The sequence below is a fragment of the Camelus dromedarius genome, chromosome 12 (genome assembly GCF_036321535.1).
Source record: "Camelus dromedarius isolate mCamDro1 chromosome 12, mCamDro1.pat, whole genome shotgun sequence".
Lineage (NCBI taxonomy): Eukaryota > Metazoa > Chordata > Mammalia > Artiodactyla > Camelidae > Camelus > Camelus dromedarius.
In genome coordinates, this window is record NC_087447.1 from 1,391,592 (window position 1) to 1,418,310 (window position 26,719).

Below are 26,719 nucleotides of genomic sequence, written 5' to 3' on the forward strand. Positions count from 1 at the left end.
GGGCGGAGGGGGGCGGGGGGGGCCCCCAGGAGGCACCGAGAGCCGCAGCTCGCACACACAGCCCTCAGCGCGGCCACCCGACGCCAGGCGATGGCCGAGGCGCCCAGCCACCCGGGCTCCGAGGAGCAGCAGGAGCTGCTGGGGGACGAAGACGCAGGGTAAGGCCGGGGCCAGGCCGTGGTCCGCAGGAGTCTTTGCCTTTACACGGTGGTGGTGGTGGTGGGGGGCACCCGGGGATCTGCAGCGCCGCGGGGGCTGGGGGCAGCACGCTGGCTGCAGGGCGCCTTCCTGGGCCCCCTTCTCACCCGTGGTGGGGAGCTGCCTCTTCCCTCTGCCTCTGCCGCTGGGCCTAACTGGGGGAGGCCGGGTTCCCCCACCAGCTGGCGGGGTGCTGACCTAGGACAAGGTGGGCTGAACGCCGGATACAGGAACCAGGACTCAGCCTAGACCGCGGGGCGAGAGACCAGGCCTTGGGCAGGCAGGGCCGAGGCTGTGAGGGCTGGAGGAGGTGGCGCCCGGGGCTTAGCCTCAGGACCTCCAAGCCTGTACCCGAGGCCCGCCCCCGTTCTGGGCCACCCCTCCCGGTGGTGATGGAGAAGGGGGTCTTTCTCCAGCAGGTTCTTTCTGAGTGTCAGGCAGGTGCGGCTGGTTGGAAATGGATGTGAGGGGATGCGAGCAGAGGCTGTGTGTGGGTTGACCAGGAAAAGGACTGCTTGTGTGTCCACAGCCAGAGCTCGGCATTGGAACCGTGCGGCCCAGGCCTCGTCCGGGGGCGCCCGGTCTGCGCAGGGGCAGAGGAGGAGGCTTCCCGGCTGGGGCATGGGCTGTGGATGTGCCGGCGAGCAGGCTGAGCCATGCTGTGGGGCTCCATCTGCCCCAGGGTGCAGGTCCCAGAGAGATGGGAGCAGTCAGGGCTTGGGGACAGTCAGGGGATGGGGGTAGTGTGGAGAGAGGGAACACCAGCCCAGGAGGAGGACAGTGGGGGCTGCTGCCCAGGTGAAGGGAAGGCAAGGGGCCTCGGCGAGGGGGTGAGACACCCGGAGCCACAGGGTGGAGACTGAGCCCCCCAGGGCCATCTCCCGTTTGCCCCAGAGCTACTGCTGTGGGGGCAGTTGGGGAGAAGGCAGAGGAGGGGGGCCCACCATGACCCCCCCGAGCAGCCACGGGCAGGGTTCCCCACAGCCTCAGGGTTGACTTGCAAAGTGGGTTCTGCCCCCAGCTCTCATGCAGGAGGCTAGAGGTGGAGGTACCGCGCCTGTGTGATGCTTCACTGATAACCCGGGGAAGGCGGAAGTGTCTGATGGGGAGTTGAAGGGGGTGCGTGTGTGCGCGCATGCGTATCCTTGCTGAATTCCCTGTGGGGGCTCTGGTTCAGGGGCTTGAGGGGGCTGAGTCTCAGGGGAAGGGGAGGCTGAGCAGCAGCCGGGCTGCGGGGTCCAGGTGAGGGTCCTGGTGCCTGTGATGGCCCGGGGCTCTGCGGGGAGCTGGAGTGGTGAGGCGGGAGGCAAGGTCCGTGCTGTGTGGCCCAGGACATGTCCGTGTGCTTCCAGAGAGGCAGGCCGTTCTGCACACGCATGCACAGCAGGTAACTGGGGACAGCTGTGTCCCCGCGCAGAGGCAGCTCCCCACGTCAGCGCCGTCCGAGCCCTGGGCTCTGCGTGCTCCTCCAGCCACCACATGTCCATAGAAGGGCACAGTTTGAGCCGCCTGGCTGGGGCCTGCCCCTCCTTGGCCCCATCCTTGACCCCCCCCCCCTCAGCTGTCATGCATGAGGAGGAGAGGAAGGAGGTAGCAGAGGGCCCGGCCACCAGCCCAGGTCCAGACGGGGGCTGGGGGGACAGGGCCAGCTCACTGGTGCCTGTTCAGGGGCCTGAGGCTCATTTGTGTGGGGTCTGTCAGGAGCTGGGAGGGAGAGCTGGCTGGATGCACCCCCAGCCCCAGAGCCAGGGCGCCCCCACGGACGTCACCCCCACCATGGTGTGCGACCGACACTGACATTTCAGAATGAAACCGAGACCCAGGGCGGGTGGGGCTCTCGTTTCACAAGGTGACTGAGGGAACCGGGGATTTTCCTGTCCAGGATGAGTGAGAAGTCCCCGACGCTCAGGCCAGGGACATGTGGCCTGGGAAGCCCCTCCCGGGAGCCCCCAGGAGGGCGAGGCTGGGCAGGGTCTGCTGGGGCTGGAGCACAGCCGACCAGACCCACCCCCCTACCCCACCCACACTGCCCATGGAGGGGCTGTCAAGGATTCGGGCCCTCGCCCAGGACAGGCCCTGCCCTTTCGACTGGGCAGATGGACCGTCCCCCGAGACCGCCCCAGGGTGGGGCCTCCCTACTCAGACTGTCCCAGCCCCTCAGAGATCCTGTGTCACCCCGACTCTCCTGGGGGCCAGATGGGCCCACGCTGGGTCCTTCCGGTGCCCACGTCCCCGTGGCAGGATTCCACCTGCAGACAGGCTCGCTGGAGCCCTGGCGTCACCCCTGCTACAGCCCAGCCTGCCCTGGTCGCCAGGCCCCTGCCTTTGCCACGCTTTTTCTCCACGAGGCAGTTGGACCGTGTCCTCCCATGCACAGAACCATCCACCACGGGGCCACAAAGCCCCCCCAGGCAGCCACTCCAGGCCTGCCCTGGCCATGCTGACCACACCTCCCCCCACAGTCTGGCCTTCCCAGTTCTAGAAGATGTCGGAATCACTACGACTTTGCACAGGCCCTTCCTCGACCTACCTGTGCAGGATTCTGAAGGCTTGCCACGTCCCCTACCGCCTCGGGCTGGCCACTCTCCACGTCTGCCACTGCCCGCGGTGGGGTCGGCCCCAAAGCCCGGGCCCTGGCCTCCCCCTCGGCTAGGTGGTTCTGGCCCTGGATGACCCTGGCTGGGGCAGGGAGGGCTGAGTGGTGTCTCCCGGCCCCCTAGGCCTCTGGCCCTCACCGCCCGCCCAGCAGGGCGTGACCCCCATTCCCCTGGGATTCATGGATGCTGTGTCCATCTCTTCTCCATGTGCTGAGCTGAGGGGGGACGGCAGAGCAAGGATCGCCTGCGGGGCCACCCTCGGCAGGGTCCCCTTCTGGGCCATCTGTCCCTCTCGGCCTTGCCCTCTGGGCTGCAGGGTCCCCATGGGGCTGCCGGCAGCTGGCAGCTGGAGGCTTGTGTGCCCTGACAAACTTCATCTTTCCACCCCTCTAAGGGAGCCAAGGGCGGGAAGAGCTTGTGGCACTGGACGGGCAGAACCCCAAGGAAGATTGGCAGCCCCCACACAGCCAGGCACCCATTTGCCTTCCTGGCAGGGCCGGCACCACCTGAGGCAGCCAGGTACGCGGCCCCAGAGCAGCGGGTGGTGCCAAAGGCCACTCAGGAGGTAGGGCGGGACAGGCAGAATCAGGCCCTGGCCCCAGCCCCAGATTGATGGGGTGGAGGGATGGGGGGGCCACACACTGGGGCTCCTTCAGGGTCCAGACTAGGAGGTGGCAGCCAGAGTTGGGTCGGACTCAGGACCCCCAGGTGGGTCTCATCTCCTCCCCACCCAGGGCAGGGGTCTCAGGGAGGAGGGAGGCCGGGCTCAGCCGGGACGATGGATGCCTTCCCCCCGCGCCTCCTCTAGCCTTCTGTCTGGACCCTTCGCACCCCGTCCTCGGGTGGGGGAGAGGGAGAGGACCTCCTCACACGCTTGGGGAAGCCGCTGCAGGGCCCACCCTGCTGACTTGGGAAGTCGGAAACCCTTCCCTGCGTCCCACCCCCGTCCTGGTCTCCATCTGCCTCCTCCTCCAGCAATCCTGGAGCCGTGGGGGCAGAGCCAGGAGGGTCTCGAGGCCAGAACAGGCGGGCCCAGCCAGGGAGGCACCGTGGGTCTGCGCAGTGCTGCCCTCCCCTTCACGACCCCCACTACTGTCTGCCTCTGCCTCATCCCTCAGAGGGTACCAGAGCAGTGGGCCAGCCCTCGGTCGGGAAGATGAGGTTCCTAGGAGCCCTGGGCTGGGGCCGTGGGTGCCGCCTTTGCTCTCCTGGGCTCTGCGCTTCCAGTGCAGGCGGAGGTCGGGGACAGGCACGGACCTCCGGGGTGCGGGGCACTGGCCACTACGTCTGGGCTAGTGCTTCCTGGAGCGAGGAAGCCCTGCCCCTGAGGCCTCGGTTTCTCCATCTGCACGGTTGGGGTCATGGCTACTCAGCACTCACTCGGCTGTGCCAGCCTCACCGAGCTCTTCATGCCGAGGGTCTCACTGCCCAGCCTGTGAGGCAGGTGCCAGGGCCCCTACTTCCACCAGCAGAAACCAAGGCTTAAGGGCTGAACGTCCTCCCCAAGGGCCAGCCGCTGGCCACCGGCGTGTAGCGTGTGCTTCCTAACACTGCTTCCCTGGGCGAGCGCAGGCCCCCTGCCACCTGGCAAGGACTCGGAATGGGGGGGGGGGCGGGGGTCCGGGGCTGGGGCGCTGCCCCTCATGGGTTCTGCAGGGTGCCCTGAGGTTCCCATCCGAATGAGGACCGTGCGTCCCAAGGCCCACCCAGAACAGGGCACAGCTCAGGAGACACCACTAGGGACCTCCCCCGAAGCAGAAATGGGACTTGGCATGGCCAGAACGAGACGGTTCTCTCCAGGGGCGTTAGAAAGGAGCCCTCGGCTGCTCTCCCAGGACCCAGCCCCCCACACTTTGCAGCCAGGGATTCCCTACTCCAGGGACTACCAAGGGTCTTTTTGGAGACCGGGGGCTCCAGGCCACCAGCGAGGGGAGCTCCCAGACCTCACCAGCCCCCGAGCGCCCCGAGGCAGACGGAGGCAGACGCTCTGCACCGACTATGAGCTGAGACCCGGAGGGGAAAGCCCGCGCCTGGGGTGCAGGGCCAGGGACTCTCGGCCAGACCGGGGCCCCGCCCCGTCCCTTCCCCAACGCCCAAGAGCCTGAAGCAGGGGCTGGGGCCGTGCGGGTGTGGCGTTCATAGGAAGTAAGAGGACTGAGAAAAGCAGGCCTCCTAGCACCGCCAGCCGGCAGCCCTGCAGTGCGGGGCACAGGACACAGGAGGAGGGCGGGGTGAGCGGGGCCCTGGCCCTTCCTGGGGGCCAGGCCAGTCTGCCCCAACTCCATCCGCGGCCTCCGTGTGGGAAGGGGAGAGCCGTTGGGGTGGCAGGAGGAGCACTGTCTGATCCCACTGGCTGTCAGGAGGGGCTGTCTGGGAACCCAGGATCGGTCTGACCCCCGACTCTGCCCCGAGACACTCACCTTGCCCTGCAGGAATGGGGGGACTTGGGATACTGGCCACAGCGGGACAGCAGAGGTCAGCAGGGACAGCTGGCAGGGGTAGGGGTGACAGTAACAGGGCGCAGTGGTGGTGGGTTCTGGACCCTCAGCTTTCGCAGGTGTCGCACAGGCTGTGGACTGTGGGTGAGGAGCGAGAGGGTCACCGCCGGGCCCTGCGCCTGGCAGGTGGGGTGGCAGACGCTACTCCTTCCCGCCCCCAGGGGAGGACACAGGCCCCTCCCTCCCTCCGAGGGCACCCGTGCCGCCCCCCCCCCAGAAGAGGGCGCCTGTGCCCCACCCCCGAAAACTGCCCTGCTGATGGCTTCCCTTCCAGGTGACCCGAGGCTGCCTACTCCCCCTCCCGCCTTTCCCGGGTACTCTCTTCAGAAGAGAAATGGGACTTGGGACAGGTGGACCTGGCCAGTCGATTCCAGAGGAATCTGGAAAGAAGCTTTCAGCCTTTCTCCTGGTCCCAGCCCCTCCCTAAAGTCCCAGCTTTACCGCTATACCCCACCCCATCGTCCTGGCCTCTCTCCCTGGGCTGGACTGAGGCACGGTTAAAACCGATGAGTAATCAGAGACATTTCTCTATTTGGAGCCACCCAGGAGCCACTGAGGCCACCAGCTCTGACCCCCTCTCCCGCAGCCCGCCCCACGTGGGCTCTCACTGGCTGTGTGCATGTGTGTGTCTGTGTGTGCTGAGAAGGTCTGAATAAAGGACAGCTCCCTATCTCTCAGCCCTTATTTAGGTTCTGTTGTGGCACTTAGTCTCTGGGTCATGAGGGTCTGTTCCTTTATCTTCTTTAACCACAAGCTTATGAACCATGTCTTAGTCACAGAAGAAAGAAAAAAGGAAAATAAAAGATTCAGTGAGAGAGAAAAGTATGAACGAAAGGAAAGGTAGACAAAGAAAGGTAGGAGCTAGGAATAACCGGCTGATGGATGATGAGTGGATGGATGGATGGATGGAGAGGGGGGTGATTGGATGGATAAGTGAATGGATAGAAGAACATATGTATGTCCGTCTGGATGGTTGGATGGATAGATGACAGAGATGGATGATGGGTGGCTCTATGATGGATCAGTGATGAATAGATAAATGATGGATGGAAAAATAATGGATTGATAGTGGGTGGATAGGTGCATGGATGGATGGACTGAAGAACATATGATGTCAATCTGAATGAATGGATAAATGATGGATAGATGGGTGATGGGTAAATAGATGATGGATTACTGATGAATGGATAGATAAATGATGAGCGGATGGATGGGTGGATGAAAGGATACATGAGTGAGTGAATGGATGGATGATGGGTGGGTGGATTGACGGATGGGTAAATGGATGGATGGATGGATAATAGGTGGATAGATAGGTGGATAAATAGATAAATGTGAGTAGATGGATGGGCGGATGAATGAGTAAAGGGATGGATAGATGGATAATGGGTGGACGGATGGGTGGATTAATAGATGGATAAAGAGACAGAAGGATGGAAGGAGGAGAGAATGGATGGATGAATAATGAGTAAAAGGATGAGTGAATGGGTAGATAAATGGTGGATAGATGGATGGGTGGGTGGATGGATAGGTGGATGAGTAGATGGATAGATGGAAGGACAAGTGATGGGTAAGTGATGGATAGAAGAATGGTGGGTAGATAGATGAGTGAATAGATGGATAATAGGTGGATGAATAGATGGATGGATGATTGGACGGATGATGGGTGGATGGAGGGTGGATGGATGGATGAAAGGAGGGATGTGTGGATGGAAATGATGGGTGGATGAATGAGTGGATAAGTAGATAGAGGATGGATGATGGGTGGATCGATGAGTGGATTAATGGATGGGTAGATGGATGGAGTGGATGGTTGGATAAATGAATAGAGGAATGAGTGGGTGAATGAATGATGGTTGGATGGATGGATAGATAGATGAGTGGATGAATGGATGGATGATGTGTATATGGATGGGGGTTTGGATGGAAGGGTGGATGGGTGGATGGAAGAGTGGATGGATGGATGATGGATGATGGGTGGATGAATAGATGGATGAATGAGTGAGTAGATGGATGGATGGGTGAATGAATGAATGAATGGATGGAAGGATGGATGATGGGTGGATGGGCAAATGGATGGATGGATGGATTGTGGGAGGATGGGCAAGTGGATGGATGGATGGATGATGATGGATAGGTGAATGGAATGATAGGTAGATGGATGGATGTGTGGATGGACTGGTGGATGGACACATGAAATGGAATTATGGATTGGTGGATAGATAAATGGATAAATATGGATAAATAGAATGTAGACAGATAAATGACAGGACAGATAAGCAGAAGGTTTCAGGACAGGTAGGCATAGAAACAGATATAAAGAGTGGATAGAGTTTTAGATTGACAGGTGGGCAATTACAGAAAGAGATGGATGAGTAGAAAGATAGATAATGAGTAAATAGCTATGTGACTTGATGCTGGATGAACTACTGGAAAGGACTGGTGAAGCGACACACCTAAATCAGGAATTTTGCACTCACTCTTCTCTCTTCCTAGAACATTCTCTTCTGCCAGTGTATACAGCTATCATACCCAAGTCCCTCTTCAGATAAGGAAAGGCTTATTCTTTCCCATGGGACTTCCTTTTGGCTACCATGCACAGAATACATCAGTCCCCTTCAGAACTCCATGTCCCCTTACCCTGAGTTGCATCACCTGACATCTTACGCATGTACTGTTCATTGTTTTGTTCCCACTAAAATGCCATCTTTGTGAGAACAGGGACCTTGTTAACACTGAACTCCGACAGAAGCGAATACAGTAGCATTCAATAAATTTTTTGGAAAATATATGGATAAGTGGGCAATCATATAAAGATAAATGGAGCGGTGGAATAAGTGGGCGGTTGGATGAGATACGGATGTGTGAATAGATGGGTGAAAGTAACAGTAGCTCACATTTATCGACAATTCACTATGCTCCAGTAACTTCTTTAAGTATTAACCCATTTGGATGGCATTATGGGCAAAATGATGGGCAAATATGTTTATTGCAGGACAAACATACATACACACGCACAACTGGATGTGTGACTTGCTAGGTAGGAAGATGGGCGGACATGTGGATGGTTGGAGAGGCAGATATATGAATGGATGGGAGGATAAATATTAAAATATTTCAAGAGATGAGTTGATGTAAGGACAGTAGAATATTTGGAGAGATAGAAGAATGTATTGAAGAATGAATAAATAGTTCACTGGCTGGGTAGCTGGGCAAATAGATACACAAATTGATGGATACATAGGTAACAGTGAGTAACATATTGAGTAGTTATTCTGTTTATAATGGATGGATGGCTACTGAGGGCTTCTTTTAAGTGTTTTACAGGTTTTACGTGTGTAAGACATTTAGACAAACAGATGGATGAATGGTGGTCGAATGAGTCAACAGATGGAAGGATATATGAGTGGGTAGGTGGGTGGATACCCGCTCAATGAAGAAAAGTAAAGAGAAAGGGATGTACATGGTTATACATGTATTGATGGATGCTTGATGGATTGAATAAATTGATGGAAGGCTGTATTGTTTATATGGGTAATTGAATGGATAGGTATATTGAGAAATTGATGCATTGATAAATGATACATAGAAAGACAGATAGCTATATAAAGGGGATGGATGGAAGGATGAATGGATGGAGGATGGATGGAGGGATGAATGGATGGAGGATGGATGGAGGGATGAATGGATGGAGGATGGATAGAGGATGGATGCAGGATGGATGGGTGGGTGCGTGGATAGATGGACAAATAACAGTAGAGCTGACATCAAATACTCTGCCCTACTCTTCCTGTTAGAACACACCCTGGTTATAAAACCACGAATCCTGGCCACTTTATCTAGAGATGTATTCTTGCTGCCTCCCACCCATCAGTTTCTGATAAATAATCCTGCAATTCTAAGTTCTCAGTGACAGGGAACTCCCGCAATCCCAAGACAGCCCTCTCCCCTGTGAAAATATTTTTCCTTCTTTTGAACCAAGATACGCCTTGGCACACTTCACTCCTGGCTGTCTGCGACCAGAATTCCAGAACTAAGAGGCGAGGAGGGGATGGGCAGCTTGAGATGGAAATGAAACACACACGTACTTCCGCCAAGGTGATCTGGTTCAGCCTGAGGCCTGGCCCTGCCACCCTCCCTCCTTCCTCGTCCACCAGAATCCTGAGGTCTCTGTAGCTCTGGCTGGGGGCTGGGGTGGGCAGGGGCCGCAGCTGTCTCAGCAGCAGACCCCACATTCTCTGCCTCCCCCTGGGTTATGGGGGGAAGCGAGAAGCCATTGGCTCCCCTCCAGACGAGCTGTGGGTCACAGCCTGAAGTGGGTGGGGGAGGACTCTGAGTCGGATTTCCTGACCCCCACGCCGTCTCCACCAGCCAGCCGCCACCTGAGTACCGCAGGCCCATGGGCCATATGGAAATTTTCCGACTGTTGCCGCCACCTCGGACACACACTGCACTCACACAGGATCCACCCGCGTGTCCGCCCGCTCGCTGATCTGACCATTACCTGGCCCTTCGTCTACTCACAAACCCCCAGGTGCTCCCTGGCCCCCCAGCACAGCCAGAGGTCAGACTAGCTGCGGAAGCCAGAGGGCCATTCCTCTGCGGCTGGGGGATGGAGGGTGGCGGGGGTAGGCCGGGCCAGTGCTGGGGTGGCCAGCGGTCGGCAGACCTGGCTGGGTTCTGGCTCTACCAGGCCCCCTCCCAGCTCTCCGACCTCGGGTACCAGTCTGAGCCTTGGTTTCCCCATCCCATCTAGGCCACGGGTACAGTGGCAGCTGCCTCTCCAGGCGGTCGTGAACGCCGGCGAGCCTGGTGAGCTCCTCGGTGTGAGAGGGCTCAGCGCGGGCTGGCCCTTGGCGACTCCCCGTGAGCCTGAGTGCGGGCCCTCCCTCATCTGGCCACTGGGCCACTCGCCCCAGGGTTGTCAAGTGAGTCACGGTGACTAAGCCCAACCAGAGGAACAGCGGGCTGGGCTGCTCTTCCCGGGCCTTGGCCAGAGCACGGGCACGGGGGCAGCTGGCCGGGGCACCCCTGACCTGGTGCCACCAGCCACTTCTTGGGGGCATGGCTCTCCCCCACCAACAGCGGAGGCTGTGTGCCTCCCTGCCGCTTGGGGCCTTGCTGCTCTGACCCTCCACTGCAGCCTGGCAGGGGGCTGCGGAGGGCGGAAGCCTCCCAGCCTGGGGAGCAGAGAGGATTCCTGGGGTGCCCGGGCCTCCCCCCTGGATGTGACAACAGGAGCAGAGGGCTGGGAAGAAACAAAGGGAAAATGGAGAACAGGGAGGGAGGGGAGAGGAGGGGGAGGGGAGGAGGGAGAGGAGGAAGGGAGGGGAGAGGAAGGGAGGGGGAGGGAAGGAGGGAGACAGAGATAGAGACAGAGAGACACCAGAGGGAAAAGAGAGGAGAGAGGGGCCGAGTGTGGGACCAGGGAGGCCGAGGGGCCACAGGGGAAGGCGCAGAGGGCCCTGGACCTGGGGCCAGAGATGAGCTAGGCCAGGACCAGGCGAGGGGAGAGGCAGGCAGGGATGGGGAGGCAGAGGTGGGGGCCCGGGCACCCCGCGAGCGGATGGAAGTGGGATGCAGGAGAAGTGGGGCAGGGCGGGGCCGCCAAGGTGGCCAGGGCAGTTGTGGGGGGGGGGGCGGGAGGGGCGGAGGCAGGGAGGGAGGCAGCACACTGCCCATCACAGGCCTCTGAGGTCTTGCTGAGCCCCCAGGCTGCTGGGCTCTGAGGGTTTTCTCTCTGACATTTTTACTAGTCTCCGAAGGAGGGGGAGGGGGAGGTGGAGGAGACCGAGGAGGGCGGAGAAGGGGGCTGGGGGGAACGAAAGGCAGGCAGCTGCTAGGCGTCCTGACGGAGGGCCGAGAGCCCCAGAGGCCGCGAGGCCGCAGAGGCGGGACAGAGGGGCACACGGGCAGCCCGAGCACAGCCAGAGGGGAGCCAGCCCAGGAGACCCCCCGGGGGCCAGAGGGACCCAGACGGACAGACAGAAGGCCCCAGACAAGCAGACAGAGAGAGGAGACAGGGGAGGGGGTATCAGAACCACAGACGAGACGGCCAGACAGAGGGAGAGACGGCTCGGAGGAAATCGAGGGAAGGAACCGAGTGAGGAGGGAAAGGAAGGGGGAAAAGGAGAGAGAGGGGAGGGGGAGAGGGTCCCCGTGGCAGGAGGAGCCGCAGGAGCAGGGCAGCCGCAGAGGGCGGCGGGCAGCAGCCTTTGAAGAAGCAGCCGCAGCGCCCCCAGGGCTGGGGTCAGGCCAGGGCGCCGGCCAGGCGGGCGGCCACCAGCATCATGAGCAGCCCGGAGCGCCCGAGAAGGAATTCTAGCAAACAGGGCCTGGAGGGCCTCCGGAGGTAGGTCCCTCCCGCCCAGGCTGGGGCACGGAGGGCAGGGCAAGGCGCCCGCGCTGGCACTGCCCAGGGAGGCCTGGCACCGCCGAGCCGGGGCCGCCCTGGGCGTGGGGCTCCCCGAGTCCCTGCCAGGAGCCGGTCCCCCTCCCGACGGCTCTGCGGCCCCGCCGTCGCCGCGGGCAGGGCGAGGGGCAGCCAGGCTGGCGGACCGTGTGCACGTGCGCGGGTGTCTGCATGCAGGCCTGTCTCCCCTGGCCCTCGCCCGCCTGCACCGCTGGGCCTCAGGCAGCGGCCACACTCTGCTCGAAGACCCTGTCCCTGGTCCTGGGTGCCTGCCCCGGCTCGTGCTCCTAGGTGAAGAGCATGGCCTCAGCATGGCTTCTGAGGCCTCCTCTGTGGTCCTGCTGGCCCCTGGGGACCACGTAGTCACCCTTCAGCTTACAGACAATGAAACTGGACCTTGTAGCCACACTCACCACTCCAACTCATCGTGCACCTAGCGTGGAAGGCACTGTGGGGCCACCTGAGTGCTCAGGCCTCGGAGTTGGATCTTCCCTGGCTGGAATCCTGGCTCCTGCACCCTAAGGCCTTGGGCCAGTGCCCTATCCTCTCTGGGCCTCAGTTTCCTCCTCTGTAAAGTGGGGGTGTGGTAACACCTGCCTCACAGTGTCACGGAGAGAGAGCAGAGGAAAAGGGTCACAGGTGGGCTCAGAGCCACTACTCTGAGCTATGGGCCTCTCACCACCTTCCTCTGAGCTGCCTGCAGTGCTCTTCCTCTACCTCCACCCTTCCAGGATCTAAGGCCCAGCTGAAGTGCTGCCTCCTCCATGCAGCCTGCCTTGGCTTCTCCTGAGCTGGGATGACTGTCTTCTGCCAGGCTCGCAAGTCTGCCCCCGCCTCCTTCGATGGCATGGCACACGCTGAGCAGATAGCCAGCTTCTGGAGGCGAATGGGCCTCCCTCAGCATCCCCAGGTCCACCTCAGCCTGGACTCTGGGAGGGAGGAGGGACAAGGTATGCAGGTGGGCTCAGCAGCCTCTGAGTGGAGCTGAGAGCAGCCCCAGGCCCAACCAGCTCCAGCTCACAGGGCCCCTGCAGACTTGCAGTGGTGGCCCTCTCCCTGCCCCAGCCTGGCGTGGCTGAGGGCCACAACCCCCAGGCCAGGACCCGCGAGAGGGTTGGAGGGGGCCATGCTGGGCTTGCTACCTGGCAGCCCCACTCTGCCCACTCATAAGGCAGACCCTGTCGTGAGTCATCTCCTGGGCATCACAGCTCTCCTTCCTGAGCTCTGCCCGGCCTCCCGGGTGCTGATCACCAGGGGGCCCTCGCACAGGGCCACGTGTCTCAGGTGGGGCTTCTCCTCCCTGCCAGCTGGGATGTGTCCTCCCAAGTCACCACTGTCCCCCTCTGGGGAGCCTGTGGCCCAGGAGCCGGGAAGTGCCTGCTAGGTCAGTCCTGGGGCTCACTAGCACCACTTGACAGACGGGGAAACTGAGGCCATGAGGGGAGGTGCCCGGCCCCCTGGGGAGTGGCGGGGAGAGCCCATGTCACATGCGCCATCCAGGCGTGGCTTCGATGCGGCTCCCAAACCCAGTGCCAGGCCGCTGCCCACCCCGGATGAGCAGGGGGCATGCTGCAGGTGCCACCAGGGCTAGGGGTGCAGCTGGGCTGAGGGCGGGGGAAGGCCCGGCGCAAGCCCGCGAGGACCTGCACAAGGGCAGGCGGGCCTGCAGGGGGCTGGCCAGGGTGGGGACGGGAGGGGGCGCCCCTCTGGGCTCCCCGGGAAGCCCTGCCCTGAGGGGCAGGGCGGGTGGCAGGGCTGGGTCCCTCACAAAGGGCAGCAGAGCGTGTCTGGCCCCGCGAACAAGCCTGCCTGTAACCGGCGACCAGAGCTCCCAGATGTGCGCGGACCCGCACACCCTCCGGCTCCCGACCCAGACACGGGAAGCCCTTACACACCCACATGCCACACGCAAACGCCGCACGCCACCGGCCTCTCTCCTGCAAATCAATGGCTTTTCTGGCCTGCTGGCCTCTGTCCCCAGCTGGCAATGGAAAACCAGCCTCAGAGAGGCTGTGACTCGCCCAGCCCCCAGGGAGTGGGGAGCCCACCTCCCTTGCCAGCCGCTTCACCCCAGTCCCTCCCCTCAGATGCCTGGGCCCTGGGGTGAAGGGGACAGCAGTGGGGGCACAACCCTCCCTGTGCCAAGCGCCGGAGAAGTGCACTGGCACCAGCAGCAGCTGGAGGGTCCACTGAGTCCAGTCTGAGTAGATTAAAAAGATCCTGCAGGTCAGCAGGGAAGCTGTCCCCAACCCCTCGTATTTCTCGTCTCTGTTCGGCTCACCCTGGGGCTATAGCCTCCCAGGTGCTGGTTCTTCCCTGTGTGTCTGTGCCCAGCAGGAGGCTGCAGGCCAGCAGGGCCAGACCCCAGGCTGCCCCCTCCCCTGCATGCCTCCGTGCTGAGCTCTGCCCGTTCCCAGGCGGCTGCGATGACTACCCCGTCCCCTCCTGCCACCGGGGAGAGTCCGTGCTCTCCCTGGGCCTGCCTTGGGCCAGGTCAGTGTTCAGGACAGTCAGGGGCAGCGAGGGGACCCTGGGCCCGCCCGCTTTCCGAGGTGCACAGACTCCGGGCCACCTACCGGGTCATGCAGTCTGAGGGGGCCGGGCTTTGTGAGGTGGGGGCCGAGTTGGCACAGTGTATCCGGGGCCCCCAGGGAAGCTCTGGAGGCCAGAGGAGCCCTCTGCCTGCTGGCCTCAGCACACGTCCACCTTGGACACGTTGGTGAGGTCTGTGCCCAGCTCTCCCACCCTGGGCAGCCTCTCTCAGGAGGCCTCAAGGGACCCTGGTGTGGCCAGCAGGGCAAGGGATGAGGCCGGCTGCCTGTTGGGCTGGCCCAAGGGGGCTGGGGGAAGCCAGGCCCACAAACCACAGTGTCCGAGGGGCGTGGCTGCCTCAGGCCCACCCAAGGCCCTGCATCTGGGGGTGGGGTGGCCCCTGCCCTGGCAGGGCCGGGCGTCTGGTGGGTGGTACTGCCATGGAGAAGGGTGGTCTGCCGTGCGGGGTGGATGCTGCCCTGGGAGCCCGGGTCAGCCAGCTGCAGGGGTACAGGGACCAAGCGGCCCAGCCCCTGGGCAGGGCGTCGGGGCCGGAGCCCAGAGCGCTGAGGTTCAGGCCAGGCTCCAGACCCAGCCCGCAAACCCGAGTAGGACAGAGCGGCAAGTGAGCAGCGGCCAGGGCGCACTGGGCACCGCGGGGCTGGTGCCTCCATCCCCGCCGGGGCCTTGACAGGGTGCCAGGGCTCCTAGGCCCCGAGGGATGGCTGGAGGGGCTGTGGCCCCTAGGAACACCTCATCGGGCTCAGAGCGGCTCAACACAGGTTGGGGGCCTGGGGCAGACCCACTGTAGGTGGGGGCTCAGGGATGAGAAGCTGGGCGGCCCCGGGCAGGCACGGGCCCTGGCCCTGGGCCCTGGGTGGGCTCAGGCCTCCGCACCCCAGAAGCTGAGGGTGCTGGGGGCGTAAGGGGCGGCAGCTGCCCACTGTGGACAGGGAGGTCCTGAGGCTTGTGGGGGTGAGGCTGTGGCCGGGGTGCTGTGTGCTCTCCCCAGAGGTACATCCTACCCGGTAAGGGGAGGAAGGAGAGGGGAAGACTGAGTGGAGAGGACGAGGGGCAGAGGGACCTCCGTGAAGACAGAAAGAGGATGTGTGGGGACAGGACGGGATGGGAGGGGATGGGGATGGAACAGTGGTCAAGACGGGGAGAGGCCAACTGAGGGCAACAAAGGAGAGGGGGATGCCAGAGGGGCAACAGGCGTCTCTGCGGCGGGACCCCTGCGCTGCAGGTGAGGAAGGAGACCCTGCGGGGCCAGGCGGGGTGGGGCTGCACACGGGAGGTGGGGGCGGCGCTGCCTCTGGCTCGTCCAGATTCTCCTGGGAAGGTGGGAGAGGGCAGGCAGGTAAGAGAAGGAAAGGAGGGGAGAAAAGGGAAGGGATGGAGAGGAAAACCCGGGGCAGGTGAGGGGGGAGGGATGCAGGGGCTGGGGGCCGAGGGGGCATCCCTGCACTGATCTGGGCCCACCTGGATGGTCCTCCAGCCCCGCTCTCAGGGGCCAGGGGCTTGGAACCCCAGCTGTGCCTCCTCTGAGCCCTGGTTTCCGCCTTGGCAACGGGGTGAGGGGGGCAGGGGGATGTCAGTGAGGAGCCATGTGCTGGCTGTGGAGGGGTCACTTCACCCCTTTCAATGATGCTGCTCTGGACCTTGGGGGCAGGGGACCAGGGCTGGTCCCACCTGCTGGGGCTCCCCGGAGAGCAGCAAGTCCCACGGGCCCGCTGAGGCTGGCCCCCTGCCCCTGTTTGTGTAGATACGGAAGCTGAGCTCAGGGAGGTTGGGGTCTTGCCCACCGCCCCAGGGGACAGGTGGTGGGGTCCACAGAATGAGAGGACACACAGCCAGGGGTGGCAGAGTGAAGACTGAAAGATGGCTGGTCCAGTGACAAAGCCCCTGTGCCTCCAGGATGATTAGTCCCAAGGGGCTAGGGGCCAGGTGGGGTGTCTGGGGCTCCAGTGACAGAGATGGTGAGGAGGTGTCAGGCAGAGGGTCCCACTGCTCCATGCACCTGGGCCCAGGGTTCTCCCGGAGGGCAGAGCCAGGAGCAGACGGACAGGCGGTCGGATGCCAAGCTGTGCCTCGCGCTCAGGTGGGCGGCCAAGTTTGAAGGATGTGCAGACCCTGGAACCGACTGGGGATGAGACCCCCTTTGGCCCGACCACGTGCAGAGCTGTGTGCGCGTGGGGCCTTCGGGAGTGGGAGGTGACCTGGGACACTGCCAGGAGGAGGGGGAGGGCGCAGTAGAGGCTCCCGCTGGTGTCAGCCACCAGTCGCGTGTCCCGGAGCGTGCCAAAGCCTGGCCTCGTGAGCGCTCCGAGGACTGTGCCAGGCAGTCCCAGCCGGGCTCGGAGCGACTGGATCTCCTGGAGGGCCGCCCAGAGCCAGGAGGAGACTGGGCCGGACCAGGAGATGAGGCTGGGGCTGCCGCTTGGTGGGGTGCCGTGTGGTCAGCCCCCTTGTCCAGTCCCCCGGGAGGCCGGCCAGGGCGCTGCAGCGCGTAGGCGTAGGGGTAGGCAGGGCGACTCATGGCTGCGAAGGATGGTGCGGGGGCATCCGGGATGTCTCCTGGGCTGCCGTAGATCTTGGCCCAGGCCCCTGCAGCACTGTGGTCAGTGACTCGGAGGAGAAAGGAAAGACCCGTGTGTGTGGTGCACAGGGCAGAGGGAGGAACGGCCAGCACGGGGCCAGCGCCGGCCAGCCACGCCAGGATCCAATAGGCAGGACAAACTCCGAGGCCTTGACCTCTCACCCACCGAGAGCCTGGACGGGCAGGCTGGTCTGAGCAAACGGTGGCAGAGATGTAGAAGAGCTCCGGTGCCGAGGCGAGGCGGCTGACCATGGAGCACATCACGAGAGGTAGGGCGCCCAGCTGGAGGGAGGTGATGGGCTGAGCAGAGGGACAGCAGGCTCGAGGCTGGACCCCACTGTGGGGACCCAGCCTCAAGGACCAAGGGGAAGCCTGAGGTGCTGGGGCTCAGGGGCCCAAGTGCCCACTTTCCAGTCTTGGCAGAGTCTCCAAGGACCAAGTTTCGGGGCTCCGTGGGGCCAAGCTGTAAGGGTGGCAAAGCCCCCACGAGGAAGTTTCAGGGTCACAGACTCCCTTAAGCCGGGGACGTTCACTGGTGCATGGGCACCTGGGCGGCAGGGACAGCCTCCCATCGCGCTGTTTGGGTGGGTGATGGGGGTTCGCCCCACCAGCCTGGATGCCTCTGGGGCCAGCGGTGTGATGGGCAGGCCTGAGCTGCGATCGCCCTGACCAGCACTGGGAGCCTGGTCTCCCCAGGAGCTGCACGGGCGGAAGGCAGCCACCGCGTCAAAGGTCTGGGGTGAAGGGTGCCCCAGGGACCCAGTGCGCAGCGGGCAGCGGCTATCAGGAGAGGGAAAGGGGCTTATCTGGCGTCCAGGGTGTGTTGCTCCTCTGGCATGGGTGGCTTATCCGGGGCGGGGGGCGGGCAGAGCTCCAGATGAGGGGGCTGGAGCAGGTCTGGGACTGGGTGGGTCTGGAGCAGGATGTGGGAGTCGGAACCCATGGGAACAGAGGCCCCTCCCACACCATTTTCCCCCGAGACTGGGGGGCAAGAGACGAGGGTGTGCCCGTGTGGGATGTGCTGGGACTGCGGGTCCCCCAGGAGGGGCGGGCTTCACACCCGGATGAGAGAGGGATGGAGGGAACGGAGGGGCTGTGGAGGGTGCCAGTTCTGTATGCCGTGCCCCGTCCATCTGCGCCTCCCCTTGGCCACCATCCCCCTGACAGTGTCTCCCAGGCGCCCACCCCCGATCCGAGGACGTCCTCCTTCCACGTCCCCTTGCCCCTCCAGCTGGGTGCAGGCACGAGGGTCCCTCACCCTAGAGGACTTCCTGCCGGCTACTTCCCCCCAAAACAAAGCTTGAAATAAGGTCCTCTATCCCCTGGAAGAGGACCTCGAGCCACACTGCGGGGTCAGCCTCTCAGACCTGAGGGCAGGGAGGAAGTCTCACCCATCTCTGGATCCCTAGCACCCAACAAAATGAAGTGCTGGTGAAGGCAAGGAGAAGAGGCGGGAGGGCACGAGGCGGGGTGAGGAGGCGGGGGGGGGGCGAGGTGGGGGCTGTAGAGGTGGAGGACTGGGGAGGACGGAGGCCATCCCAGGCAGGCTGAGGGGAGCTGGAACACCACCTGGGCTGCTGGGAGACCAAGGAGCAGGTGGCGAATGCTGGGGTGTCGCCCAGGGGAGCCGGCCTGGGGAGGGAGGCTGGGCAGGGATGGGATGGCTGTCATCGCCCAGGGGGAGACCTCGGGCCGGCAGCACCTCTGCCAGGCCCCTTTACAGCTACAAAGCGGGGTGCTGAGCCGGAGAGCACCTCCAGGTGGGCGGAGGGGCCTTCTGGGGTGAGCGGGCTCTGGTGCTGGCAGGGCCAGCAGCTGGAGCCCAACTGAGGCAGGCGAGGGCGGGGACTCGACCCCGAGGGACGGCTGGTGGCTGGAGGGCTGAGGCAGAGGACGCCCTCCCTTGCCCGCCCCTGGGGCCAGCCAGGAAAGTCGCGCAGAAGGGGGTGCTTGCCTTTGGGGGCTCTGGGTGGGACATCTGGGATCCCCCCAGACAAGATGCCCCCCAATGCTGCTGCACTGTGGGCAGATGGGTGGGGAGGCCCTGCAGGGACCCCACTGGGATGCAGACCCTGCCTGGGCTGTGGTGGGGGTGGGCAGGCGGCAGCACTGGCCGGTGTCACTGTGGATGAAGAGGCCCCGAAACAGGCTGCTCCGGCCTCCTCCCTGAAGCCACCTGCCTAGGTCACAGAGCCCCCTCCCCTCCCTGGGGGCTGGGAGGCAGCTGGAGTCCCGCATTGGGAAGGGCACCTCAGCCCTTCCTTTGGGCCGCCCTAGGGTGCTGTGGCCTTGGAGCCCTGGTCCATGGAGCAGACGGCAGCGCTGGCCTCTCTCATGCCAGCCTTGGGGTCCCGGAGGCTGTGGCTGTGCCCCACTCCCCGAGCTCTGGGCTGGGTGCCCTGGGCCGGCCCCTCAGAGACCCGTCCCCACACCTCGGAGCGTGCCCGCACCCCCAGCCTGCACCCTCTGGGCTGCCATCCTCTCTGTGGTTGTAGGGGGAGCCAGCTCTGCAGGGGGGCCCCCTCATCCAGGGAGGCCTCCCAGATGTGGCCTGCCCACGGTGCCAAATGGGATGTGGCGTGGGGTTGGGCCAGGCCTGCCCCCGGTGGGACTTCAGCCTCCTTCTTGGGGATGCAGGCCTGCCAGCACCGCCAGCCTGCCTAGGGGGAGTCTCAGTTTTCACCCTGCCAAGTGGGTCAGCACCCCTCTGTACAGCTGGGGAGCTTGAGGCTGGGCCTGGGGTCTTAGTCTGGGAAGGAGGGTCAGAGAGATCAGAGCCACAGCCTTGCTGGGTCCTGGCCTCTCCCTTCCCTGGAGGGGCTGGGCTGCTTCCCAGGCCAGGCGTCTGCCCCTCCCCGCAGCTTGGGCCCTCCCTCCTCCCGGGGTGACTGACAGCCAGCAGGACGCGGCTCTGCCCGCTCTCCTGCCCACCCACATTCCTGGCTCTCCAGGGTGACCACAGGCTTCCCACCTCAGGCCCCCCTCCAATCACCCTGCACTCCACCCGCCTCCCTGCTCGGAACCTTCAGTGGCCCCTGTAACCCCCAACTTGGCCTCTGCCCCGAATCTCCCCAGGCCCCTGGGTCCTGCCCCATGTGGTACCCCTTCTGGGAGTGACAGCCACAGGAAGGGTCAGGAGGAACTGGCACCCCCGCGCCCCCCGAGGACCCCAGCGGTGGCTGACGGTGCAGGCCAGACCTCAGCTCTGACCGCAGTCTGCAGGCCCTGGAGGTGCCCTGCGGGAGGGCAGGGCCTCCACTGAGGGGGGCGGATGGGAAGGGGCTTCGGGCCTGGGGTCCCCAGGGACTCACTGCCCCGGGCCTTTCCCTCCCCTGGTCCCCGGGGCTTCCTTAGGGGTTCTCCATGCCCAGGTGGGCCGGGGCCCCCCTCACCTGTAGTCCCTCCCTCCTGATTGTCCCGCTGACATCCCCATGCACCCTACTCTCCGCACGCCCAGGCTCAGTGTACCCCAGGCCTACCCCCTCCCAGGCTCCCACCTCTCCTGTCTCGGGAGTGGGCTGGACACTGGGAGCTCTAGAGGCCTGTCCCTTTGGCCATGGCAGCCTCCCTGGCCTGTCCCTTCTCCCTCCTGACTCCTAGCATTGCCGCCTCCTCCCCGTCCCAGCTAGTCTTCCTTCCCTAATGCTAACGTGGTGGCACCTGCAATGATGTAAGCTCGCCTGGGGCTGCCTGCTACAGGACCCGACTGGGGCACCTCCACACAGCTCCCCTCCCTGGCCACAGCCTCCCTGAGTCTCCCCCACCCACTGACCCTGACTTTTCTCTAGCCCTCAGCCTCTGGGGTCCAATCCATAGACCCTGGCTCATCTTTCAGACCCAAGTTTAAGGTCACCTCGGGACTCCCCTGGGCAGTGGGGGGGTGCTTGCCCAGTGGAGTATCTCCCTGGCCCACTGGGCTGTTTCCCCCGACGCCCAGCAGGGCCCAGACACACCCAGGAAGGTGCGGCTGGAGGGGGTCGGGCCAGGAGAGGGGCGGGCTGAGAGGGGAGCTGGAGCAGCGCCAGGGCAGTCGGGGCGGGGGACCAGGTTCCCAGCAGCTGCCGCTCTTGAGCCCACACCCCCGGCCTGGGGCAGCCGCCTGCCACCCCACCCACCACCCACCTGCTCGCCTGGGGCTATCTTTGTGCTCCTGGCTCACCCCTCACAGCTGCTTTGCCAGCTGCCTCTGAGAGGGTGAGTGACAGCCAACACCCTGCCCCCCTCCACCCTGCAGACCCCTCCCTGGCCTTGCACACCATTGGGGGCCCCCCTGGAGTCATGGGGCGTGGGTGCTGCCCAGCTACTGCTGGCCTCTGCTGAGCTCCCCATGGGGCCGACTGCTGCCCTTGGGGGCCTTGGGGGTGTGTGGGAAGCGGGCTTAGCGGCCTCTCCGGAGCTCAGGTCCCCCACACTCTGTCCCTGCGCTTATGGGCTCTGCGGTCCCTTGAGGTGCCAGAGCCCGGGAAGTGGGGTCCTCGAGGGGACTGGTTTCCTTAGTGGTCATGGGGAGATGGGTGCGCCCTGCTCCTGCTGTGTGCTGTGTGACCAGCCTAGCTCCCCAGGCCTCCTGGCCCGCTCTCACCCGTGATGTCCAGGGCACTGAGGCCTGGCTGTCCTCCCCTGGGCCCGGGACCCGCAGCTCAGCCCCCAGGCTCTTCCCTGGATTCTGAGCCAAGCGTTAGGTACAGAGGCAGGTGGGGCGGCCCAAGAACTGCCTGCAGGGGGCAGAGTCGAGACGGGACCCGGAGCCGGCCACGCGGTGTGGGGCGGAGTGGGGGAGGAGGTTAGGACAGCTGGGAGGCCCGACCAGGCCCAGGACTGGCAGCATCAAGCCTTGGGGGAGACGGGCGCTGCGGACGAAGGAGAGGAGGGGGCCGGCATGTTGAGCTGGGGGCCGGGAGGCAGTGGATGCAGCCCCGGAACCTGGGGATTCCCCCTCAGAACTGAGAGCCATAGGCCGGCCCGTTGGGGTCTGCGTGGTGTGGCGCACCTGGTGGGGCGAGGCCCTGCGGGGGAGCGGGACACTTGGGGGCAGAGCCCCACTCCGCAGCCCCTCGGGCTGAACCCTGGGCGCGCCTGGAGCCAGAGCAGACGCAGGAAAGAGATAATTGCATTTGTGCAGGAACAGCAAATCCCTCGCAGCTGCACGCCGGCTGAGCCAGGGCCACGGGCGGGCCGGCCGACGCCAGCATCCTGACAGCTCCGCCGAGCGTGCCAAGGGGTCTGGGCCGCTGGCCGGGGGCGCCTTTCCCAGGCCAGAGGCCCCCACCCCACCCCAGGAGAGCCACCCCCTCTCAGTTCCCAGAACGAAACCCAGCTGTGGAACAGTGAGGGGGTGAGGTCATGGGAGGGGGCCAGGAGGAGCCGCATTACTCACATCCTGGGGCAGGCGGGAAGGGAGGAGGCCTGGAGGGAAGGGGCCGAGCGGCTCCTTGTCCTTGGGCCACTGGGTCAGGGGCTGGGGGCCAGCCCGGCTCCTCTCTGCATGGGACTTCGGGGAGACCCCTACCCTGCACCCCCCCCCCACCTGCCCCTCAGCCCCCCGCCTGTGAGGTTTCAGACGGCGGGGAGCAGGAGTGACCCTCGAAGGGGCCAGCTCCTCAGGAACAGTGTTCTCAGAAAGCACGCCTTGGCCTGGGGCCAGCGCTGTTGTCTGGACAACGGCAGAGCAGTGAACAGTGTGCAGGGCGCCGCGGACGGAGCCCGGTCCCAGGCCTGCTGCCTTGCCCTCACCCGCTTTCCCTGGTCTGAGTCTGCCAAGCACGCGGACACCCATGTGCACGTATGTGTGCAGCAGTGTGCGTGGCGTGGGGTGTTTGCACCAGGTGTGGAGTATAAGTGCCCGCGTGGGCCTGAGCATGGGGCTCCGGAGGAAGGTGTGTGTTCCTGCCACGTGAGCATCTGCGTGTGCAGGGGAGGCCGCTGCGGCTTGTGGGCCTGGATCGGGAGTTGAGGTCAGGCGTGCGTGGGGCTTTGGTGGCCAGGACACGTGGCCCTGCAGGCAGGGTGACCAGACACAGTGTGGCCTCTGTGCTCAGCTGTGCCCATGACAGATTCCCAGGAGCCTGGGGAAGGGGTCTAAGGAGCTAGAGCGATCGTCCTGAGCGGCCCCACGGGGGAGGAGCCCCAGGCCCACGGGCACCCCACCTGGGCCCCTCCACACACACCCAGCACCACACCTTGGCCGAAAAGCCCCACATGCCCCACACGGACACATCCACGCTTGACCACACCTTGGACATAGGCGTGAGGGGGACATGGTGCTGGACTCAACCCCCCAGGGAGTCCCCCCCAGGGCTGCCCCAGGAGAGCTCTAGTGGTACCTCCTGTCCACCCCGCAGCCAGGACCCAGCCCGAGCTCCCCCTGCACCCCTGCTCCGCTCCCACCCTCCACTGGAGGGGCTGTTGGTGTTCACGGCGGGAAGAGCCCTAGACCCCAGGTTCCCGGCAGTCCCAAGATCCCCGGGCCCTTCCTCGCCAGACAGGACGTGGCCCCCCGGCCCCCAGCCCCAGGCCCAGAGCAGGAGGCTGGGCCTCACCTGCCACGTGACCTGACGGGCGCCAGGTGTGGGGGATTAAGTGGCTCCCCGGGGCCCAGGGGGCGGGAGTCGAAGGGGCCTGAGCAGGCAGCTTGCTTTGCGTGGCTGGAGTCCCCTGTGGCGGCAGCAGGGGGAGCGGGCCTGGAGCCGGGGCTGTGGAGGGGCCTGGCTTTTGTCTGAGAGGCTCCGAGGAGACCTAGGAGAGGTTAGATCATGTGCTGGCAGGACTGACTGCGAGACCGCAGAGCCGGCCCACCCTGGCCAGGGGACAGAGGCCCTGAAGGAGCGGGCTGCGGGGTCAGGCGGCGGACACTGGCAGGAGGAGGCTGAGACCCCGGCTTGGGGAAGACAGCCCTGTAGAAGCAGAGACCCAGGGCCCCTCTCAGGCCGCAGGGGAGCCGGGGGAGGTAGGCCGTGCTGGCCAGCGAGGCCCTAGGTGCCCACGGGACCCCAGCAGCCTGGTATCTGCTGGGCCAGGGCCGGAGTGGCGAGGCCCTGGACCCCTGATCTTGGACCGACCTGATGTAGCCCTAACCCTAACCCAACCCCGAGAAGCCATGGGGCTCCCCATCCATGGAACAACCCAGAGAGACCTCACAGAGGGTCTGGGGGATGGTGCTGGGTGAACTGTGGGGTGAGGCCAAGGCTGAGGGCAACCCCTCCTTGGGTCCTCTCGTCCGGACACCCTCTCCTGAGGCTCTGTGCTCTTGGGGAGCAGAATGGAGCACCCCGGCCGGGGTGGTTGGAGTAGAGGGGTAGCTGCCCAGCTGGGCCGCCTCTGGCCTGACCCCAGCCCAGGCCCCCAGTGCCCGACTGGCCAAGGCTGCAGCCACTTAACTCACATAGGTCAAGTGACAGCAGCTGTCCTGTCCTCTGCACCCCAAGCCATTGCTCCTGTGCCCTCTGGGGCCCTGCCCAGGGTGACAGCTACACTCAGCAGTTTCTTAGCTCTGGTCAGGCCCAGCGCTGGGCTGCTGGAAGAGGGCGGAGAGTCTGCCCTTCCTTGGGCTTCTCCAGCCCTGTCTGGACCCCGGAGCCCCCATCACCGGGAGGCACACGAGTGTCTAGACACCCACACAGCCCCAGGATCTCCCTACTGGCCCCAGGGAGCCTTCATGACCATCTCACATGGCCTCTCTTTAACGATGGGGAGACTGAGGCCTAGAAAGGGCAGCGGCCCACCTGGATGGCCCACCTGTGAACTCTCTCCGTGTCCCCCACAGGCTCACCACTCAGTGGAGCGTGGAAGATGAGGAGGAGGCCGCCCGGGAGCGGCGCCGCAGGGAGAGGGACAGGCAGCTTCGGGCCCAGGACGAGGACGAAGGGGACCAGTCCCCGGAGCAGCTGGAGCAGGAGAAGCTGTGAGCCGAACCCCCCAGCTTGCCTGTCCTTCACCCCTGGGCAGAGGGGGTCGCTGGGGCTTAGGCCCTGGGCTGGAGACCCCAGAGTAGAGGAGAAGAGGAGGGCGGGGCCCAGCCCCAGAGCAGGGGCAGGGGTGGGGGTGTCCTGAGGATGAGGGTCGTCACAGCCCCGTGGGCCAGTGGGGTCAGCCAGACACCTGGCTGGAGACGCAAGCAGCCGCCCCCTCCCAGCCAGCCTCCCGGGGTCCTGACTCAGGCTTTGGTCACCCTGCATGGTCCCCCTTGCTTGGACTGACTCGGACCACAGCTGCATGGCCCTGGCCCCTGAGCCCCCTGCCCCAGTCCTTGCTGCCAGTGACTCACTGAGGCCACGTCCAACTTGGCGGGCCGAGGGCCGGCGTGTTTCCTCCTGGGGCCCAGGAGGCCGCTGTGTCTGGCTGGGCTGGGCTGTTTTTCCAATAATGCCCCCCTTCCTCCCGGCCCTGTTTTGTTCCATTTTCTCCGAGTCAGCAACTCTGGGTGGAGTGGGGTGCTGTAGAGGTCAAGGCCTCTCGGGCCAGGTCCTTGGCCGCAGGCAGGGACCACTGGGGCCAGGACCACGGCCTGTGGTGTGGGTCAGGGCACAGGGGCTCACCCTGCTGCTCGCGGAGGAAGCCTGGGGCAGCACTCCAGGGCTCCCCTGGGAGAGCAGAGGGAGACTGTCACTCATATGTGGGGACTCTGGGCCGATGGGGGAGGCACAGCCCAGGCCTCGGGGAGCCCTGGACTCATGAAGGTGGCAGTCTCGGCCTCAAGTCGCTCCAGGCTGTGCAGGAGACCCTGTTCTGCCCTCAGGGATGCTTTGACAATGGGGAGCCTCAGCCCAGCCATGGGGTGCTGCCTCTGCGGCAGACAGGGCCTTCCACACTTGGAGCCCGGCTCTGAGCAAGCGGGCATGGGTGGGAGTGGGGCCCCAGCCTGGAGCCAGCCAGCCCGAGACCCTGCCTGCTCTTCTGCCCTCAGCCTGAAGCCCTCGGAGGCCCCTGAACTGGATGAAGATGAGGGTTTCGGCGACTGGTCCCAGAAACCAGAGCAGCGGCAGCAGCTCTGGGGGGCCAGGGAGAACCCTGACTGCGGAGAGCCCCCTCGGGGCGAGAGTCCGGAGCGGGGACAGGAGCAGGAGGACAGGCAAGTAGGGGTCAAAGCGGGGAGGCTGGGGGCGCTCTCTCCAGGCCCCCCCCCCCCGGCAGGCCCCCGGTGTCCCCGTGGCTGTAGGGGGAGAGGGAGGCGGAGAGCAAGGCGGCGGGGCGGGGCGGGGCGGGCTCTCACTCCTGGGCTCCCCAGGGCCTCCGGGCCCCATCCAGACCAGCTGCGGCAGCCAGGGTGTTGCTCCGTCAGCACACATCTGCAGTCCGCTGACGTCAGGGAGGCTGTGCGCCCCGCCGCCCGCCCTTCCTCCCTCGGGGCGGCCGAGCTCCATTCCCACGGAGGGGAGCAGGTACTTCCACATGTGCGGCCTCAGGCCGGCCTGGGGGGACCAGCTTTCCAGATGTGCAGATGCTCCAAAGCAGGACGGGCAGGGAGTGGGGGCCTGGGGGTGGGGGCTGCTCCCGGATCCTCACCCCCACCCCACTTCGAGGGTCCGAGCTGCTCTCAGCACCCTACAGGATGTGCCCCAGGACCCCCACTGTGGTCAGGGTCCCAGCTCCGCTCAGGAGCTCCAGGCTTGGGGCCCCATGGTGGTCTTGAGTGTCGCCAGACCTGGGTCTCTCCCTTCTGGGCCACCTCCCAGCCCTTCCACGTCCCACAAGCAGCCTCGAGCTCTAGCCAAGACCCCTCTCTGCTAGACCACCCCTCCCACCCTGCAGGCAGGTTCCCAAGCCCCAGAGCCAGCTGCCTGGCCAGGGCCCTGGTGCTAGCCTGGCCCTCCGCCCACACGACCCTTCAGGCCTCAGTTTCCCCGTCTGCCTTGGGGAGCCAGTGCACACTCTGCATTACTGAGAT

At 64.3% G+C, this 26,719-nt stretch overlaps 1 protein-coding gene across 3 annotated transcripts in view; it reads left to right on the plus strand.

Moving 5' to 3' along the window:
- The window catches only part of LSP1 (lymphocyte specific protein 1), a 34,826-nt gene continuing 8,107 nt past the window's right edge, over positions 1-26,719 (plus strand). For 2 of the 3 annotated variants that reach the window (XM_031448416.2, XM_064491977.1), the window contains exons 1-3: positions 1-158; positions 24,599-24,736; positions 25,739-25,903. In XM_031448416.2, the coding sequence (XP_031304276.1) occupies positions 91-158; positions 24,599-24,736; positions 25,739-25,903 (371 nt within the window). In that variant the 5' untranslated portion in view covers positions 1-90. Of the gene's footprint in view, positions 159-11,562; positions 11,646-24,598; positions 24,737-25,738; positions 25,904-26,719 lie in introns of those variants that run through there. The other variant, XM_064491978.1, reaches the window with a different exon arrangement.